General features: G+C 43.7%; 3 protein-coding genes across 12 annotated transcripts in view; 1 reads left to right on the top strand and 2 right to left on the bottom strand.

The window, feature by feature from the left end:
- Positions 1-833, bottom strand: part of LOC110500515 (GRB10-interacting GYF protein 1) — a 47,670-nt gene extending 46,837 nt beyond the window's left edge. For 3 of the 8 annotated variants that reach the window (XM_036957928.1, XM_036957931.1, XM_036957927.1), the window contains exon 1: positions 369-831. The gene's annotated coding sequence lies outside the window, so the exon portion shown is untranslated. Of the gene's footprint in view, positions 1-368 lie in introns of all 8 variants that reach the window. The other 5 variants (XR_005038611.1, XM_036957926.1, XM_036957929.1 and 2 more) reach the window with 4 other exon arrangements.
- A 157-nt stretch (positions 834-990) lies between these two features.
- pop7 (POP7 homolog, ribonuclease P/MRP subunit) lies at positions 991-2,980 on the top strand. Of its 2 annotated transcripts, none has more exons than XM_021577921.2 (2): positions 991-1,313; positions 1,596-2,980. In XM_021577921.2, the coding sequence occupies exon 2, from the start codon at positions 1,640-1,642 to the stop codon at positions 2,105-2,107; it is 468 nt and encodes a 155-aa protein (XP_021433596.1). In that variant the 5' UTR covers positions 991-1,313; positions 1,596-1,639; the 3' UTR covers positions 2,108-2,980. The 2 variants fall into 2 exon arrangements, with proteins under 2 accessions (XP_021433596.1, XP_036813830.1); XM_036957935.1 differs by having other exon boundaries at positions 1,158-1,313; positions 1,682-2,980.
- Positions 2,981-4,159: 1,179 nt separating this feature from the next.
- Positions 4,160-14,823, bottom strand: epoa (erythropoietin a). Of its 2 annotated transcripts, none has more exons than XM_021577924.2 (5): positions 14,548-14,823; positions 6,840-6,970; positions 6,567-6,653; positions 6,229-6,393; positions 4,160-5,145 (listed from the first exon to the last, which is right to left on the bottom strand). In XM_021577924.2, exons 1-5 carry the CDS (start codon positions 14,561-14,563, stop codon positions 4,990-4,992), a joined length of 555 nt encoding a protein of 184 aa, XP_021433599.2. In that variant the 5' UTR covers positions 14,564-14,823; the 3' UTR covers positions 4,160-4,989. The 2 variants fall into 2 exon arrangements, with proteins under 2 accessions (XP_021433599.2, XP_021433597.2); XM_021577922.2 differs by lacking the exon at positions 14,548-14,823 and adding an exon at positions 14,077-14,504.
- Between the last annotated feature and the right edge of the window lie 3,556 nt (positions 14,824-18,379).

An 18,379-nucleotide genomic window follows, 5' to 3' on the forward strand; every position in this document is an offset into this window, starting at 1 on the left:
GTTTCCATGCAAGGTTCAAATGACACAAGATATGGCGAAGGGGGCGGAGTGTCCGCGTGTGTGAATCAACGCACTCCCTTCCCTTGTCAATCCGCCGCCCCTACAACTCTACCCCACTGCTTACTATGGCCTTCCACAACCCGAGCAAAACAAACCAATAAAACAGAAATGGTAACCAATAATGCCGTCGTTCTACGGCTCGCTCAGAGCCCCATCTTCTGAAACACCAATCATTTCATTAGAGAGAATTTAGGCACCTGACTCGCGTTTGTATGGGCCCTCTCAGATTAAAGTGATTTGCTAACTATGTAACGTTATAGATGACCGTGTCAACCATTCCCAAAAATGCTCAAAGAACCATAGCTTACCTTTGAATTAATGTAGTTTATTTCTTTTTAAATACGTTTTGTTGTGTACAATCTTCGGTTTTAATTCATATGCATTGGTTTCCTTTCTCTTTCTGTAAACATCCTCCTCCAACAGAATGGTACTGATACTCTCATGAAGTCGTGTTCAATGTTTGATTTGTTTACCCCCTCTCCTACGGTCGCTGCGTGTTGATGTCCAGTCGAGAAGTCTGCTCCTTACTCTTGTTGTTTGTGTTTTCAGAGAAAGATGGCCGCCCTACTCACACCACGTGACGTAACATTAACTTGTGTTACGCGTTGTTTGCTAATGTTATGCTATTTTCAGACCAACCATCCCACGCTTGCACAGCATGTATAACTTATAATAATATAATGATTTGCAATTAGGCTGAATCTAATGCATTTTAGCGTGCTCGCAAGCGGTTGTCGTGGTATATCCGTAATCGAGCCACACACGTCAACACTGCACTTCACTTGGGTTGTTTACAGGGGGTGGGCGTTGTAACAACAGGGGTGTAATCGTTATGCAGATTATGTTGCAACCCGTTTACTCCAAACGGAAAACGTAAACGACAGTTTATATTGGTCAAATTCAGTTCGTTCCGTTTGTGCTGTTTCCGTTTTGTTTCTAAACAGTACACTGTTTCCGTAATGAATACGCCCCATATACTATTATCGCGGATATTCAATTTAACCATTATATTTCAAATGTAGCTTGGTACGACTGCAAATATACGTTTTTATTTAACCAGTAATCAGAGGGTGGCGCAGCACTGTATTTGATATGTATTTTCATAATATTAACTGATGGAGGAGAACGTTTTCGTATTGATTACTTCCGGGGCACCTCTGTGTTTCCAGAAGTTCACAAACCTCTCAGGTTCTGAGTTCCCCAGCACGATAGAGTCAAAATTTGAATAATTTGGTTGCAAACCGTGATTGAAGGTACAGTCTGATTGCTTTCACGTTCTTATTTTGTCTTAACGTTAACTACCTTTGTTTGGAGTGACACATTTTAGCACAGAGTGTAACGGTTAAATTACATTACGTTCCAATCTAGATAACGTTAGCTAGCTACCAGTCGACCTCTCTGGTATTTTGAGTATTTCAGAACCTTCAGTAAATTGGCTAAGCAGTATATTTGCTGCCTGAAAGATGATTGTGTTGATCTTCCGTTCTTGTCATTGACATTTCCTTTCCTGTTGTTTTTGCCACCTATTACTGCAGTGCTCCATTCCACTACTTCCCTGTTTCTGACTGACTCAATCGTGATGACAGAACCACACAGCCCTATCTCTGCCTCCGTCCCCCAGACAACCCCAGGCATCATCATGCCCCCGGCCGACGGCAGTGGCACAGCGGTGGAGATGGACCCTGTGGAGTACACCCTCCGCAAGCGTCTCCCCAGGAAGCTGCCCAAGCGCCGCAATGACGTGTACGTCAACATGAAGACAGACTTCCGGGCCCAGCTGGCCCGCTGCCAGAAGCTGCTGGAGGGAGGAGGCCACAGGGAGATCTGCGTCCATGGTCTGGGCCTGGCCATCAATAGGGCCATCAACATCGCCCTGCAGCTCCAGGCCAGCAGCCAGGGCGCACTACAGCTGGCGGCCAACACGTCTACAGTGGAGCTGGTGGACGATCTGGAGCCTGAGGACCCGGACGAGGCGGGGGAACCCATGACACGCACTCGGAATAATTCGGCTATTCATATCAAAGTGTTCTACCCAGACCCACAGTGACCCGAAACGCATCACCATCAGTCCTAGCTCGGATATGGCTAGCTACCTCCATTGTCATGGTGTCTGTAATATAGTAATGGAGGCTAGTCATACCTCACTCGTATCTCACCTGGTTAATCCTGCCGGATATCCTAACCCTCTGCGGTGGCTGTTATCCAGATGTGGGAAATAATGAGAAGTGTCTATGAACTGAGCTGATTTCAGAGCTTTTGGAAGCTCTTTCTCAGCTTTGTCATTTTGTTATGCATGTCAGTCAGAGAAGTGTATTTGTTAGTATCAAGATGTGATGTTTCATGCCATCATTTCCAATCCCTCACTGCCTGAAAAAAATAACTCCCATAGGAAATGGGACAGACCACACTAAGGCTGCATTTACACAGGCAGCCCAATTCTGATATTTTTTCCACTAATGGGTCTTTTGACCAATCAAATCAGATCTTTTCACATGAGCTCTTTTAAGAACTGATCTTAGTGGGGAAAGAATATCAGCGTTGGGCTACCTTTTGTAAATGCAGCCTAACTCATGCGAGCTACAATACTCCTGTTCCACATGGGAATACATGCTCTGAAAAGGATGTGGATTTAAAGCTTACATAAAACCTTGTAGATTTTTTAAAAGTGTAATCACTGAATATTAGTTGACTATGGGAATTAAGTCATATTTTTTTGTAATTTGCTGGTCAGATTTAAGTTTACCAACTATATATGCAATTATGCATTTTACCTAACAATGCCAAACATTTGACATACAAATTCTGTCAAGTCAGTAAATGTTAGTTTTTTTTACATCATACAAATGTATGTTTTTAGCTTCAGTATTTGAATGTATATACAGTATTTATTGTACATGTGTAATAAAATAAGGAAAGTACAGAAGTTTTTTTCATGAAACATTAAGTGTAAAACTGACAATCATCCAGTCATTTTTGCAGTTAGTAACAGTGAATCTCCACTAGGTGTCATTTGAATGCTTCTTTCATGCACTGCTTACACTACTCATATCTTTTTTTACCTTTATTTAACTAGGCAAGTCAGTTAAGAACAAATTCTTATGTTCAATGACTGCCTAGGAACAGAGGGTCAACTGCCTTGTTCAGGAGCAGAACGACTGATTTTTACCTTGTCAGCTCAGGATTTGATCTTGCAACCTTTTGGTTAGTAGTCCAACGCTCTAACCACTAGGCTACCTGCATATTAAGAAGTTATTCTTTACTTATTTTTTTACACTCAGTTTATATGTTGATAAGCAACTGCTTGCTTAGGTTAGGTTTAGAATACGGGTAATGGTTAAGTTTAGGGTTAGAGCTAGGGTTAGTAGATAGTTAGTTGAAATGTTACTTGTAGTCTGTAGAGCATTTACAGATGGACTATCCAAATAAAGTGTTACGCCTATGGCTTTCTTTCCAAACCACAGATATATCTCCAGGGGACAGGACAACAAAAGTGATGCAATTATCACACAGACAAACAAACTTCCTCTTGCCTTTTTTTCATCTATCCTTTTTTAAATTAAATAATGATATTTTGTATTTAAAAACCAAATGGCACTATGATAGAGGGGGCAAAACAACTGATACAAACAGGACAAAAACCTGTACAAACATCTGCACTGTGACTGTAAAACGTTCAAACGAGAAGCAAAACTACCCAGGAGAACAAATCTAATCCCAAAAGTGAAAGCATCCACCACGTCAGCGACTCCAAAGGTTCCCAGGATTCGGGTTGATTGGCTGCTGGTTGAAGGAAGGTATAAGAGAGACAAAACAGGCATGCAGGATGTTCATCATAAGAACCAATCAATATTTGTCCTGGCAGTCTTGCTATCTGCGTCGAAGCTCTAGTTGAGCACTGGTCTGCATTAGCCAGACACACTGATAATCAGAGCATAGCTTCAGAGTTCTCACGTAAGCCCTTCCTCTCAATCGTTTCCTCCTTCAACCCGACTGAACCTCCGCTTCTGTCTCTCCCACCTCTAGTCCGTTCAATAGGGTTATAAGAGTTGTGTAAAACTGTCATTCACACAGATATTTTCTCGCACATACATACAGTACATACAAACACACAGATCATTTATTCTATGAAGGGTAACAGACAGGAGTGAACAGTTGGATATTGACGTATAGAAATATCTTTACAACATGGTTCAGTGGCGTTATATAGTGATTATGATTAACCGATGGAGCCCAACGGCGGCCTCTAATTCATAGTTACAGTATGTCTCTCAGAATACTTTCGCCATGACAGTGAGTCGAGCTTAAATGTAGAACTATAAATAAGTAATTACAAAGAGCAATATAAAATTCATTTAAGGACACCAATAAACAGCAGTTGGAAAAGTGTTGTGTGTTAAGAATGAGGTGGGCGGTGAAGTTTGAAGAGTTTGTGGTATAGGCTAGGCCTCCTCCTCCTGGACTTTGACAGGCTGTCAATGCTGTCAGTCAGGTACAGTGCAGAACAACTCCAACAAGGTGTCATCAGGTGCAATCCACGTGGGTTGTCCAGTGCTTGGCGGTGAGAACTCACAGTCCATGCTAAAACACACACACACACACACACACACACACACACACACACACACACACACACACAGTACTGAAGAGCCGTAGAGCGGTGCATTATATTGGCCCCATTCGTTGTTGACTTCTTCACCACATTCCTCCCTCATGTCAATATTCACAAGGTGCTACCTGCTCTTGTTCTTTTAAAGGTCCAATAGGAACTATTCTGTCCACATAGCTTCATTCTCCTCTGAGAGGATCTGGTTCACACACTCTCCTCTTTTAGACTTCTACCTGGCAACAAGCAGGGTCAATAGTGTAAGAGCCCGCCCCCCCTGCCAGAGGGAGCTCCAATCAGTTCAGCCCTGCCTTGGAGAGCCCCAATCAGCTGCTACCCTGGTGGCAGATGGGTGCGTTGGACAGCAAGAGGTGCACCTTGCCTCGCAGGAAGTTAACGTGGACCTGGAGGAGCTCTGAAGCAGACGACACCCGCCATGTCTCCTCACCTCCAGCCACTCCCCCTGCTGGAGGGGTGTACTCCTGACAGGAAGAAGAAAAACACAGCGATGTGAAGGATCCAAGAGAAATATTCATGTTATCCTAGTGCCCTCAAACTCAACTCTGGACCTCGAGGCAAGTTCCACTGCTTTTAAAAAAATTGTTCCCCTTTAATCGGGCACTGATTTAGACTTGGGATACCAGGTGGGTGTAAGTCATTATCGGGTACAACAGAAAAAAAGCAGGCCCTGGACCTCGTAGGGTAAGAGTTGAATACCCATGTCCTAGTACTTGGGAAGTGAACAGGCTGGAGATGAGTTGACTAATCCAAAATTTAATTTGACACAAAGATCCAGACGATCCAGGGGTCTGATTACCATCATTTTTATAGTTACTTCTTAATCCCTTAATTTGTGTAAGCCATTACTACCTAACCCTGATAGTGCATATCAGCAGTAGGTCTATTTCACCAGGGTACAAGCCTTGGGCGATGTTTGTTTGATGTCTCTACTAAGAAACCTCTCAGTGGCCCTTGAGCCTGAATGTACAGATGGAGTGACTGGAGCTCCGTTTGTCTTTCCATGGCCTTGGCGTGTACCCAGTGAACTCTGCCTGCCTGTCAGTGACCTCACTGGTGTAAGCGATTGTGGTTGTTGGAATTTCTGCTACTATCTAAGAACCAGCCCCACTGGCGAGGGATTTCTTGGAATTTCTCAGACATGACAGTTCTTTACAGTCCGTATGACACAACCATACAGCCCCCCTTCCCCTCTTCCCCTCTTCCCCCCTTCCCTCCACTAGCAAGCTCTACAGTGTGGGAATAGTAGGAACTGAGTCATTCAGATTAAACGTTGCGTGTCTGTAGGAATGCATCTGCCTGGACAGGGCCCTAAGTGAACTAAAGATAGCGAACATTCCAATTCTTGTCTCCAATAGCAACATCGATAAGTCATTCAATAATAACTACAATGAAATGGTGGGAATTACAGCACTGATTGATTACCTGTTCACCTGTTTGCCTGACAGTTATTTTACCTCAATATTCACCACTCCGTCCTCATGCCACAACCTCACTCTGCCATTGACCTTTGCCCTTTGAACCCTGACCTCTGTGACCTAGCTCACCTGGATGTTGAGGCTGCGCAGCACCTGTCCGATGCTGAAGATGTTTCTGAGGCTGTTGTCTATGTGGCTGTGGAGCGCTGTGTTGGTGACGGACGTTCGTAGCGAGCCGATGGCCTGGTTTAACAGCCACAGGCCAGACTGAACCTCCTGAGCTTGCTCCAGTGCCTACAGAATCACACACAGACATAGTTCACCAGTTGACCAGAGCCATGTGATTTAGGTTGAAACCTCAATGGCCAAACTCTCTCTTTCTATGACTCTACAATGGCATAACAGGATTGATTCTTAGAGAGAGAGAGAGAGAGAGAGAGAGAGAGAGGGTGAGACTATTTACTCACAGTTTTCCTCTCCCAGACGTTAAAGTCTACTTTGGTTTGGGGAACAGTGACGGGCTCTGCAAGACCACGTCCTTCTTTACATGCCAGCTGAGAGAGGGATCAGGGGGGTGGATGGAGAAGAGAAACGGGGCAAGGAAACATGGAAAGATTAGAAGACGGATGGAGAAATGTGAGATAAAATGTGACATCTACTCTGACTATCTCTGTAAATAGCACCAGCTCATGGCCATCAAGAGGCCAGACCAGACGTGGATGTGGTGTGTAATGTCTCACCATGGCTGCCTCAGCATCTCTGGCCTCTTCAATGAAGTGTTTTAGGACCCGCAGGTCACAGATCGGACGCAGGGGGTTAGATAGCCCTGGTTTGGTCCACTCCAACAGCATCAGCAGAAAGGCAAAGAGTCCTACACACACACACACACACACACACACACACACACACACACACACACACACACACACACACACACACACACACACACACACACACACACACACACACCCATACACAATAGGGAAAACGTTATCGAAGGGTTAGGGGCTAAGGGTGGATTTGAGCTTGGGCGACTAACTAGGTATAGACTGCATGGGTCTGTATAAACTTGATGGGTCAAATGCAATTCTGAACTGGCACAAGTGTTGGCCACAAGCGGGACTCGGGATGTCGTATCCTTAACACAAGGAGCTCCAACTACTTGTGCTGGTGCAAAGAATGACACATATTCACCGGAGAAATCATCCAAGCGAGCGAAACGGTGGCTAGCTAGCTAGCTAAAATTGGCCATTTCCTAAATTAGCCATGGAAGGAGATAGGGATTTGGACTTGAGGTTTTACTCAATTCTCCGTACTGGCCAAGGATTATAACGGTGATTCTGATCCAACCATAAATATGAATTCATGAATAGGAATGTATGAACATTGTGCCCCTGGACTGAGAGGATAGACCTTCAATATGTAGCGAGATGTACAGTGCAATCGGAAAGTATTCAGACCCCTTGACTTTTTCCACATTTTGTGAAGTTACAGCCTTATTCTAAAATGTATAAAATATTTTTTCCCCCCATCAATCTATACACAACACCCCATACTGACCAAGCGGAAACACGTTTTTAAAAAACAGAAATACCCTATTTCCATAAGTATTCAGACCCTTTGCTATGAGAATCGAAATTCAGCTCAGGTGCATCGTGTTTCCATTGATCATCCTTGAGATGTTTATACAACTTGATTGGAGTCCACCTGTGGTAAATTCAATTGATTGGACATGATTTGGAAAGGCACAACCCTGTCTATATAAGATCCCACAGTTGACAGTGCATGTCAGAACAAAAACCAAGCCATCAGGTTCAAGGAATTGTCCGTAGAGCTTCGAGATAGGATTGTGTCGAGGCACAGATCTGGGGAAGGGTACCAAAACATTTCTGCAGCATTGAAGGTCCCCAAGAACACAGTGGCCTCCTTCATTCTTAAATGGAAGAAGTTTGGAACCACCAAGACCCTTCCTAGAGCTGGCCGCCCGGCCAAACTGAGCAGGAGAAGGGCCTTGGTCAGGGAGGTGATCGGGGGAGAAGGGCCTTGGTCAGGGAGGTGACCAAGAACCCAATGGTCACTCTTACAGAGCTCCAGAATTCCTCTGGGGAGATGAGAGAACCTTCCAGAAGGACGACCATCTCCGCAGCACTCCTCCAATCAGGCCTTTATGGTAGAGTGGCCAGACGCAAGCCACTCTTCAGTAAAAGGCACATGACAGCCCACTTAGAGTTTGCCAAAAGGCACCTAAAGACTCTCAGACCATGAGAAACATTATTCTCTGGTCTGATGAAACCAAGATTGAACTCTTTAGCCTGAATGCCAAGCGTCACGTATGGAGGAAACCTGGTACCATCCTATGGTGAAGCATGTGGTGGCAGCATCATACTGTGGGGATGTTTTTCAGCGGCAGGGACTGGGAGACTAGTCAGGATCGAGGGAAAGATGAACGAAGAAAGTACAGAGAGATCCTTGATGAAAACCTGCTCCAGAGCGCTCACGACCTCAGACTGGGACGAAGGTTCACCTTCCAACAGGACAACGACCCTTAGCCAAGACAATGCTTCAGCACCAGTCTCTGAATGTCCTTGAGTGGACTAGCCAGAGCCCGGAGTTGAACCCGATCGAACATCTCTAATGAGGCCTGAAAATAGCTGTGCAGCGACGCTCCCCATCCAACCTGGCAGAGCTTGAGAAGGTCTGCAGAGAAGAATGGGAGAAGCTAATGTTGCCCATGAAAGGAAGTTAGGCTAGCGAGCAAGCATTTTAGCCAGGTAGCCTAGGACAACTAAAAACAAAAGTGTATACTTTTACAGAGTAATAGACCATTTCATCAACATGACGATGTCATTGGCATTTCTCTGCAAGTAGGGTGAGTCAACATGTTTTTTTCTACTTGCACAAACGCACACACCCACAAACACAAATCAGAACCATGGACAGCCAGATTATATTTAGTTTATGTTGATTGGACTAAATATTTTTCATATATATTTTAGTTGTCACTGTTTTAGACTAAGCATTGGTGATTTGATGATGTTGAAATGTTGAAGTTGAAATGGTGCCGGAATAGCGGAGGCAGTTCCTGTTTTCGTTGCGACTTGCGGTAACTCTCCGTGGTTCTAAATCAGTAGCTGTTTGGTGGTCCGGAAATGTCGGGAAACATTAACTTGCTTGACCATGCTGTAGGTCATGTAACATGCATGACAGAGGTTGCTCTCCGGTTTTGTGATGAAACAAAGGTGTGGTTCAATTGATTCTGCCACTGTGTATTCGTATTGTCTAGGCCTTAGGCCTATAGATATCACGGTCGCGAGGCATATGAACTAGCAGGTTATAGAACAAACAACGTAATTATTACAACATGTATCTTGCAATATGGCTTTTTTTCCTGGCTTGGCTTCCCCAGTGATTTTACCCTCGCACCTCTACTGTTTAAACTACATTATCATGAAATAAATGCCATTTACTTGGAGCTATGCCGGCCAATGCATGTGAGGGTCATCCTCTCTCTACCCAGCCCACTCTGGCTCGATTCGTCTCTCATAATTCTGTTCACATCCCTTTATCCCAAGTCAAGTCATTTTCCCTGTCCCCCATCGTCTGTAGCATCCCCTCCTCCATCTCCGTGCCCCACATTCTGAGCCCATCTCCTAGTCCTTTGCGAACCCCTCTGAATCTCTGAACCTATGAATAACACACAAACCAGTCACACAGGTTAGTCCTCAGTCAGCCGAATCCTTCGACATCTGAACTGTTCTTTCCTGCTCTGGCCGTAATGCTGTGCCACAGACTGGACACTGTTCTATGCTCTCCACAGCTTGCTTCTCCAGACAAACTACTACTGTTCCATTCAGTCAATTTAATTCACACTGTAGAAGAATAACGCTTTGAATTGGGAGTTACTTGGTACACCTGACTTGCAAGCAAGGCAATGGGTCTCGCCTGTTTGGCCTCCGTCATCCAGAACATGAGATCAGATGTTGCCCTGGACACACACGGAGTGGCTCGCATTCCATGAGGGTCCATGTCAATCGGGCAGCACCATGCTACTGTACACAGCACATAGCAGTGCTTTTGTGGAAATCTGCGGTCTATGTATTACTGAACGTCACGCATAATGGGGTCATGCGTGTTCTTAGTGTGGGAGACGTGTGGTATTTCTAGTGACAGCCTGGTAAAAATGGGCTCAGCAGGCCTTTCCATACATTCAGTCTGCAGGGCACTTCTCCTAGTGCAAACTGTTCCATATTAATAGTGGTAACCCTTATGGGTTACACTGACAGCTCTATGGAGTTGTTCCACACTGCTGCAGGTCATTTGGGCAATCCCATTGAATGAGCTCTTTCACTGCAGCCTGACTGTGTGACGGAGTGAGATGCTACGGATTACAGACAGCCCTCCAAGTCTGCCTCATGCCAGGTCAGACACTGGAAGCCTCCGCTGCTGTTTCCCAGGAACCATTTTGTTGTGGTTTTTAGCCCAATTTTAGCCAATTATTTGAGTTTAGGCAGTTTATACATAAAGAGTTGGCTTATCAAGGAAGATATCTGTTTTGTGAGTATAAATGACCTGCGTTCCACCAGATGATGCTTCTTTATTGATTCATATTGACTCCATTTTGGCTGTGGGACGGCTGAAGCCCCTTTGAATTAAGAAACCGGGATTCAAAGAGGTAACAATTTTACCCCCTCTTGCAACCTGACACGTAGGATGCTTCACCCTGACACGTAGGATGCTTCACCCTGACACGTAGGATGCTTCACCCTGACACGTAGGATGTGTTTGGGTGTACAGCACCAGACCACGCCCGCCTCGTAGGCTACCAAGCCTGGGGGCTTCTCAAAGAACCTCTTTATATTGTCTGTCTGTGTTGTCCCACTGTGCTAGAATTGAGCCAGCTATAAGTACTGGCTTATCTGCGTCGGCTCTCTATTTGACTCCATCCACCCCCTCACCATCTACTGGAACCTCACACCGGCCCTGTGGAGATGAGAAACTAAACCTTTATTCAGTCCAATGTCCAAAGCCACAGAGACGATAGTCCTGCGATCCATTGTGACATAGCTACGCAGCTCTGAGTCCACTTCCCCTTCCAATTAAAATGTGGGTAGGTCAAAATAATGACAAACTTTTGCTGACATATGATTGGGTTCCCTGGGTGGGGGTCCCTGGGCAAGAAATGGTTGAAGACCCCTGTTCTAGAACATTGATGTGCGGGCGTGGATTTGGACTGATAAGCATTTAAGCCAGCAGCAGGTGTGTGTGTGTGTGTGTGTGTGTGTGTGTGTGTGTGTGTGTGTGTGTGTGTGTGTGTGTGTGTGTGTGTGTGTGTGTGTGTGTGTGTGTGTGTGTGTGTGTGTGTGTGTGTGTGTGTGAAGTATACAGCTAAACCTATGCAGTATACACATATGTTTAAACCCCTTCCAGGTACTTAGGGAGTAGTGACACAATGTAATGACAGGACAAAGTAAAGTTGTAATGGCACTATAACCTTACACCTCCATTCTGAGAGGTTGTGGGTGAAAGCAGCATAACTGACCTAATTTAGGGCGGCATGTCTAAATACCACACCCTTCTATCACTCTGTACAACAAGTTGACAGAGTGACCTTTGCCATGGCCTACGTGTGAAGGTGAAGGAGAGTGTGTGCACTCACTTACTCACTCACTCTCAGACTTCCTCACTGGGTGACTCTGCAATACTGACCAATAGTCTACGCTGCATGTCTGCCAGCCACGAGCTGAGCACTGGGACTCTGAGTCCCGGAAGTTGGACAAACGTAAAGGTAACAGGACCAGTGGCAAAAGCACCAAATGCCAAGATTTGACTTCTATTTTTTGCCTTTCAATGGTCTAGTTCTGTGCTGTGCACTGATTATGCACCTTGGCAAGCACCAGACTTAGAGTGTGGCAGATTATTCTCCCAAAGGTCACCTAGCTGTCACTGATGCTCTCTTATGAGAGGACTTTGATTCCAAATCCAATCGAGGCTTGACGTTTAATCAATCAAATGACTTCTACATGACCTTGGTTTATTCTCAAGGCGAACTCAGCACTTCAATCCAATTGGGAAGAGTGACAGAGAAATGATGTATAATGACAAACTACACTGGCAGCCTTTTCTCTTAGACTCTTAGTCTAAGATGAATGCACTAACTGGAAGTCACTCTGGATAAGAGCATCTGCAAAATTACTGAAATGTGTTTTTTAACTTGTAAATTAATGTGAAAAGTTTTGAGTAATCAGCAAGCAGGTCACACTGATATGCCATAATTTCCTGTGAGGAATCCCAATGTAATGCAATGTCAAAGGGTGGAATCCTGAACTTCCTCTGTGGAAATCAATTTTCTGCTAAATGATCCTTTGAGAAATGTAAAGTCATCGCATTCTAACATGAATCAGCATTAACTAGAAGCCTGACTTCCTCGCTGCCTCAACATTGCAGAGTCATGTTAACTAGTTAACTAACAGGAAACACATCCATTTCCTTATCCATGGTAAGTAAATAGCCTTGTCAGAGCCAGAACGGCACATAGGACAGGAGCCTCACTCTCCTGTTAGCGTGAGGCATCTTGATGTACAAGCACACCCCCTGGACAGGACGTCAGTATATCGCAGGGCAGGGCCTTACCCCCAATCCATCAGCTCAACCTTCCAATCTCAGAGAGGAAACGGTAACCATAAGGCTACCGAGTTGGTTGGTACTCATGGTATGGTGAAGGGTAAAAAAGTACTCACATATGAATTTGTTAACCATGAGGCTTTTGATCATCTTGAGTGGGTCTTTTCTATTCAAAACTTTGGAAGCATTCAACTTTCCATCTGAAATAATAGAATTCATAAAAATATTATGTAAATATCCTAAAGCAAAAAATACACAAATAATACATTATCTAATAAAATTGCTTTAGAAAGGGCCATGAGACAGGGATGTCCTCCCTCTCCCCTCCTGTTTGCACTGGCAATTGAACCGCATGCAGAAATAATTAGACAGAACCCAAATGTAACAGGTATCGGTATTGGTAAAAATTAATACAAACTAAACTTATTTTAGTTTATATTCATGACGATCTCCTGATACACCTGACTAATATTGAAAACTTTAATGCCCCCTTGTTAAAAATATTTGCGTAACACTCAAAAATCTCAGGAAAAGGAAACATAATAACGCATGAGCTACAGCAATCCCTTAAGTGGACCACAAAAACATATGAAATAGGATGCTTGATAAGTGACCTGGCATGACCTGGCCTCCACAATCACCCGACCTCAACCGAATTGAGATGGTTTGGGATGAGTTGGACTGCAGAGTGAAGGAAAAGCAGCCAACAAGTGCTCAGAATATGTGTGAACTCCTTCAAGACAGTTGGAAAAGCATTCCAGGTGAAGCTGGTTGAGAGAATGCCAAGAGTGTGCAAAACTGTCATCAAGGCAATGGGTGGCTACTTTGAAGAATCTCAAATATAAAATATAATTTGATTTGTTTGACACTTTTTTGGTTACTACATGATTCTGTGTTATTTCATAGTTTTAAATATGTATTGGAATTCGTTTTCTTAGTGATCCCCAATCAAGTGCAACATGGTAATTGTACCAGCATGCAGCTTCAAATCCAATACTGAAACGTGCGTGGCTCAGGGAGACCGGTGCGTAATTCTCTCCACTGAGCTGGAACCGCGGGGATAAAGCTCCTCCATGCTTCGCCTCATTAGGCTATTAATTCGGAGACTTTACGCATGTAGGCTAGCTCAGTTGAGCTCTTCGCTGTGTCAAAACCTCTGTGTGAAAATAAACTTTTACTGTAATTAACTTCCACTAGCTCACTACTCACATCATGTGGACATCGAAATGCTCACAAAACACTTACACAAAACACGTACACATTACTTGGGCTACATAGCTAATTATTTTTCCGAAAATGTGGATATAATATCTTATTTAGGTTATAATATACCAAGTAATTATAAAACGGTCTTACCTCTACTTGAATTGTGGAACATTTGCAAAGCAGTGCGGCATCGTTTAAACACATCGCGCGAAATGATAAAATATGTTCACACACTCCTCAACAGGTATTGCAAAGGACATCCGTCCATTTAATCCCAACCATGCCCAGAGCACTTGTCCGCATTCTCCAGACGCTGCATGTGGAGAGTTTAGTGCTGCGTGCATCTCCCAGTCAGAGCCAAATGCAGTAGCCTCCGGCTCCTCATCGGAGCAAGAATATATCAGGCTTTGTTTGCATCACTGATTTTGGCAACCTGCTAAAACGTGTATTTACCTCCCATCCGCAATGCGAAAAGACAATACAGCCGATAGGGATGCGCAAACACTCTTTACGCACCAACACAGACAAGAGCATTAAACCATCAACTCAGGTCGTCCTTTGCCAAACCATGAAAATATTCAACCCCAGGAGAATAAAACTAAAGCATTACTAGTTACTCACTGGGTGGTAACTCCATATCGGAATCCGCATAGTCCCTCACAGGATCCTCGCTGTTTCGTCTATATACACCATTAATTGCAACCGAAGCTCTTTTATGGATTTGTCGCTGGATTTGATTGCACTTATCCGGTAGTTGTTTCTACAACTGATCCGTTAGATTTTTGTTATTGATGACAATGAAAATAAAGTTGCATTGTCCTGTGATGACTATCTGAACGACTTCCGCTGTTATGGGTCCATTTTTTTATTTGATTGTTATCCAAATAATATCCATGTTTTCAAACAATAGTCCCCAAATGTAGCCTAAATCATGTCTCAAAAAAAGCAAGGAGGGACTTCCCATTCACCCATTATCTATGAATAATCCCCTGTACACGCTTTCCACTTGGCTGACTACAATTTCTACAGAAATTACATTTTTAATTCATTGGACACAGTGACATCCTTTGTAATCCTGGTATGCAAGTGTACCAGAAGTGCCGGTGTGCCATGGTGCGCTCACAGACCAGAGCGTCACAAAAGTAATAGCCTTGTCCTAGAGTTTTATGTCAGTAATTCCGTTATTTGCCTGTTGATGGAATTTCTCAGAGGCTTTTTGTGTCAACATCTTTAAACTTTGTTTAGACGCCGACAACCCCCACCCAGTTTTGTTGACGCAGCGGTCGTCTCCCCGGGTTGTAGCCTGATGTCTGGGAGACACAGCCACGCGTGGCGGGGGTGGGGAGGCTTTCCTGGAGCCCTCCGAGGTTCCTGTCCAAAGATGTTGGTCACTGTCCTTCCTGCACGTTCACAGCAGCAGCAGCATCAGGTGACACATCAGCACAATGGGAACCAATGTTTTTGCTCTGAGATGTAGATTACCCCCTCTTCAGTCAATCAACATGGACATGGTCAACATCAACAACATAATTTTTTTTTTAAATCCACGTTATTTTCACGTCATTTCAATAACAAAAAATACGACGTTCAATCAACATGGAATACTGATTGGATTTGCAAAAATTCATCAATTTAAAGGAATTCAGCTATTTTTTTACCAAACCTTTCACCTAAATTTCTGATTTTTTTTTGTGTTGATTTCATGTTAAATTCACGTTAGTTGACTATCAGCCAAATGTAAATCAAAACTATAGGTTGAACTGATGTCGGTGCCCAGTGGATTGTGTGCACTGTAAAATAATTGTGTGCACCATTTAATAATTTCACCAACATTCACATGATGAATAAACATGTGGACTTGTGTTGGCTCCCCTAAATTAAAGGCTTCAACTCAGTGGGCTAACGTTGTTTTCAGTTGCATATAGGCGATGACCCTGATTTGATACCCAGACAATCACATAAGGAGGTCCAAACAGTTTATTCCTGGTTTGAACTTCAGTTATTCAATACATCCTTGTTCCTAAACCCTGATTAATAAGGCTATTATCATTTCAGGAGTTTTATTAAGACTCTGTAATGACATTTAGGTTGTTGCTCAGAAGGAAACCGATAACTGTTGACATACGTTGACATATAGTACTTGGCTCACATCCAAATTAACTAGGTTCAGGTACTCAGTATCTGTATGAATCATTTGGGAACAAAGTTAATTTTGGTAAAAAAATGTGAAACGTGATACAATGATAATAACGTTACATAGCAACAGTAGCCCAGTAACTACTTGTAGTTACAAGCAGTGTCCATGCCAACACCGAAATAGAATCCATGTCTCAGGAAGATAATGAGACACTTTCAAGGAATCTGATCAAGTTCAATGGGAGGCCGAGAGTCCACTCCGCAAGTTTGCAGACAGCATTCTTAGAAATGTTTCCTGCTGATATAGTTCCCTTGTGTTACAATCAAACACGTAATACAGTGGGGCAAAAAAGTATTTAGTCAGCCACCAATTATGCAAGTTCTCCCACTTAAAAATATGAGAGAGGCCTGTAATGTTCATCATAGGTACACTTCAACTATGACAGACAAAATGAGAGAAAAAAAATCCAGAAAATCACATTGTAGAATTTTTTATTTATTTATTTGCAAATTATGGTGGAAAATAAGTATTTGGTCAATAACAAAAGTTTATCTCAATACTTTGTTATATACCCTTTGTTGGCAATGACAGAGGTCAAACGTTTTCTGTAAGTCTTCACAAGGTTTTCACACACTGTTGCTGGTATTTTGGCCCATTCCTCCATGCAGATCTCCTCTAGAGCAGTGATGTTTTGGGACTGTTGCTGGACAACACGGACTTTCAACTCCCTCCAAAGATTTTCTATGGGGTTGAGATCTGGAGACTGGCTAGGCCACTCCAGGACCTTGAAATGCTTCTTACGAAGCAACTCCTTCGTTGCCCGGGTGGTGTGTTTGGGATCATTGTCATGCTGAAAGACCAGGCCACATTTCATCTTCAATGCCCTTGCTGATGGAAGGAGGTTTTCACTCAAAATCTCACGATACATGGCCCCATTCATTCTTTCCTTTACACGGATCAGTCGTCCTGGTCCCTTTGCAGAAAAACAGCCCCAAAGCATGATGTTTCCACCCCCATGCTTCACAGTAGGTATGGTGTTCTTTGGATGCAACTCAGCATTCTTTGTTCTCCAAACACGACGAGTTGAGTTTTTACCAAAAAGTTCTATTTTGGTTTCATCTGACCATATGACATTCTCCCAATCTTCTTCTGGATCATCCAAATGCTCTCTAGCAAACATCAGACGGGCCTGGACATGTACTGGCTTAAGCAGGGGGACACGTCTGGCACTGCAGGATTTGAGTCCCTGGCGGCGTAGTGTGTTACTGATGATAGGCTTTGTTACTTTGGTCCCAGCTCTCTGCAGGTCATTCACTAGGTCCCCCCGTGTGGTTCTGGGATTTTTGCTCACCGTTCTTGTGATCATTTTGACCCCACGGGGTGAGATCTTGCGTGGAGCCCCAGATCGAGGGAGATTATCAGTGGTCTTGTATGTCTTCCATTTCCTAATAATTGCTCCCACAGTTGATTTCTTCAAACCAAGCTGCTTACCTATTGTAGATTCAGTCTTCCCAGCCTGGTGCAGGTCTATAATTTTGTTTCTGGTGTCCTTTTTGACAGCTCTTTGGTCTTGACCATAGTGGAGTTTGGAGTGTGACTGTTTGAGGTTGTGGACAGGTGTCTTTTATACTGATATCAAGTTCAAACAGGTGCCATTAATACAGGTAACAAGTGGAGGACAGAGGAGCCTCTTAAAGAAGAAGTTACAGGTCTGTGAGAGCCAGAAATCTTACTTGTTTGTAGGTGACCAAATACTTATTTACCACCATAATTTGCAAATAAATTCATTAAAAATCCTACAATGTGATTTTCTGGATTTTTTTTCTCATTTTGTCTGTCATAGTTGAAGTGTACCTATGATGAAAAATACAGGCCTCTCTCATCTTTTTAAGTGGGAGAACTTGCACAATTGGTGGCTGACTAAATACTTTTTTGCCCACTGTATGCGCTAGTAGCTCTGTTTAGTAGGATTACTAATTTAAATGACTATGCTAGTTTGTGGAATTTGCCCAGAGGATGTTTCTCAATAGACTGAGCTGATTCTGGAGATCCCCCTCGCTATCAGCTGGCCTGTGGGGCCCGAGCATAATTGTCGCTGTGGTTGTGCGTGCATGTTTGGGGGTGTGTGCACTTACAGTATATTTGCACGTGAACATGTATGTGTCTAGTGTATCTTGTTTCCCTGTATTTGTTTTAGTAAAGCAGTAGGATCCCCTAAGCAATCAGAGAGTGACACCTGATAGTGCACATTCAAACATGCCACTACTTCCTCTGCAACATAAAAGGCTCTCATAGTCCCTTAATGGCGTGTAACTC

Source organism: Oncorhynchus mykiss, chromosome 21, assembly GCF_013265735.2.
Source record: "Oncorhynchus mykiss isolate Arlee chromosome 21, USDA_OmykA_1.1, whole genome shotgun sequence".
NCBI lineage: Eukaryota > Metazoa > Chordata > Actinopteri > Salmoniformes > Salmonidae > Oncorhynchus > Oncorhynchus mykiss.

What these genes read in the sequence shown, in the direction of transcription:
- pop7 (XM_021577921.2), top strand. Translation starts at nt 1,640, where the DNA reads ATGACAGAACCACACAGCCCTATCTCTGCCTCCGTCCCCCAGACAACC.
- epoa (XM_021577922.2), bottom strand. Translation starts at nt 14,098, where the DNA reads ATGTTCCACAATTCAAGTAGAG. An exon ending in GTTCCACAATTCAAGTAGAG is followed by an intron (nt 6,971 to 14,076) that starts GTAAGACCGTTT and finishes GTGTGTGTGTAG; the next exon opens with GACTCTTTGCCTTTCTGCTG. An exon ending in GAGATGCTGAGGCAGCCATG is followed by an intron (nt 6,654 to 6,839) that starts GTGAGACATTAC and finishes TCCCTCTCTCAG; the next exon opens with CTGGCATGTAAAGAAGGACG.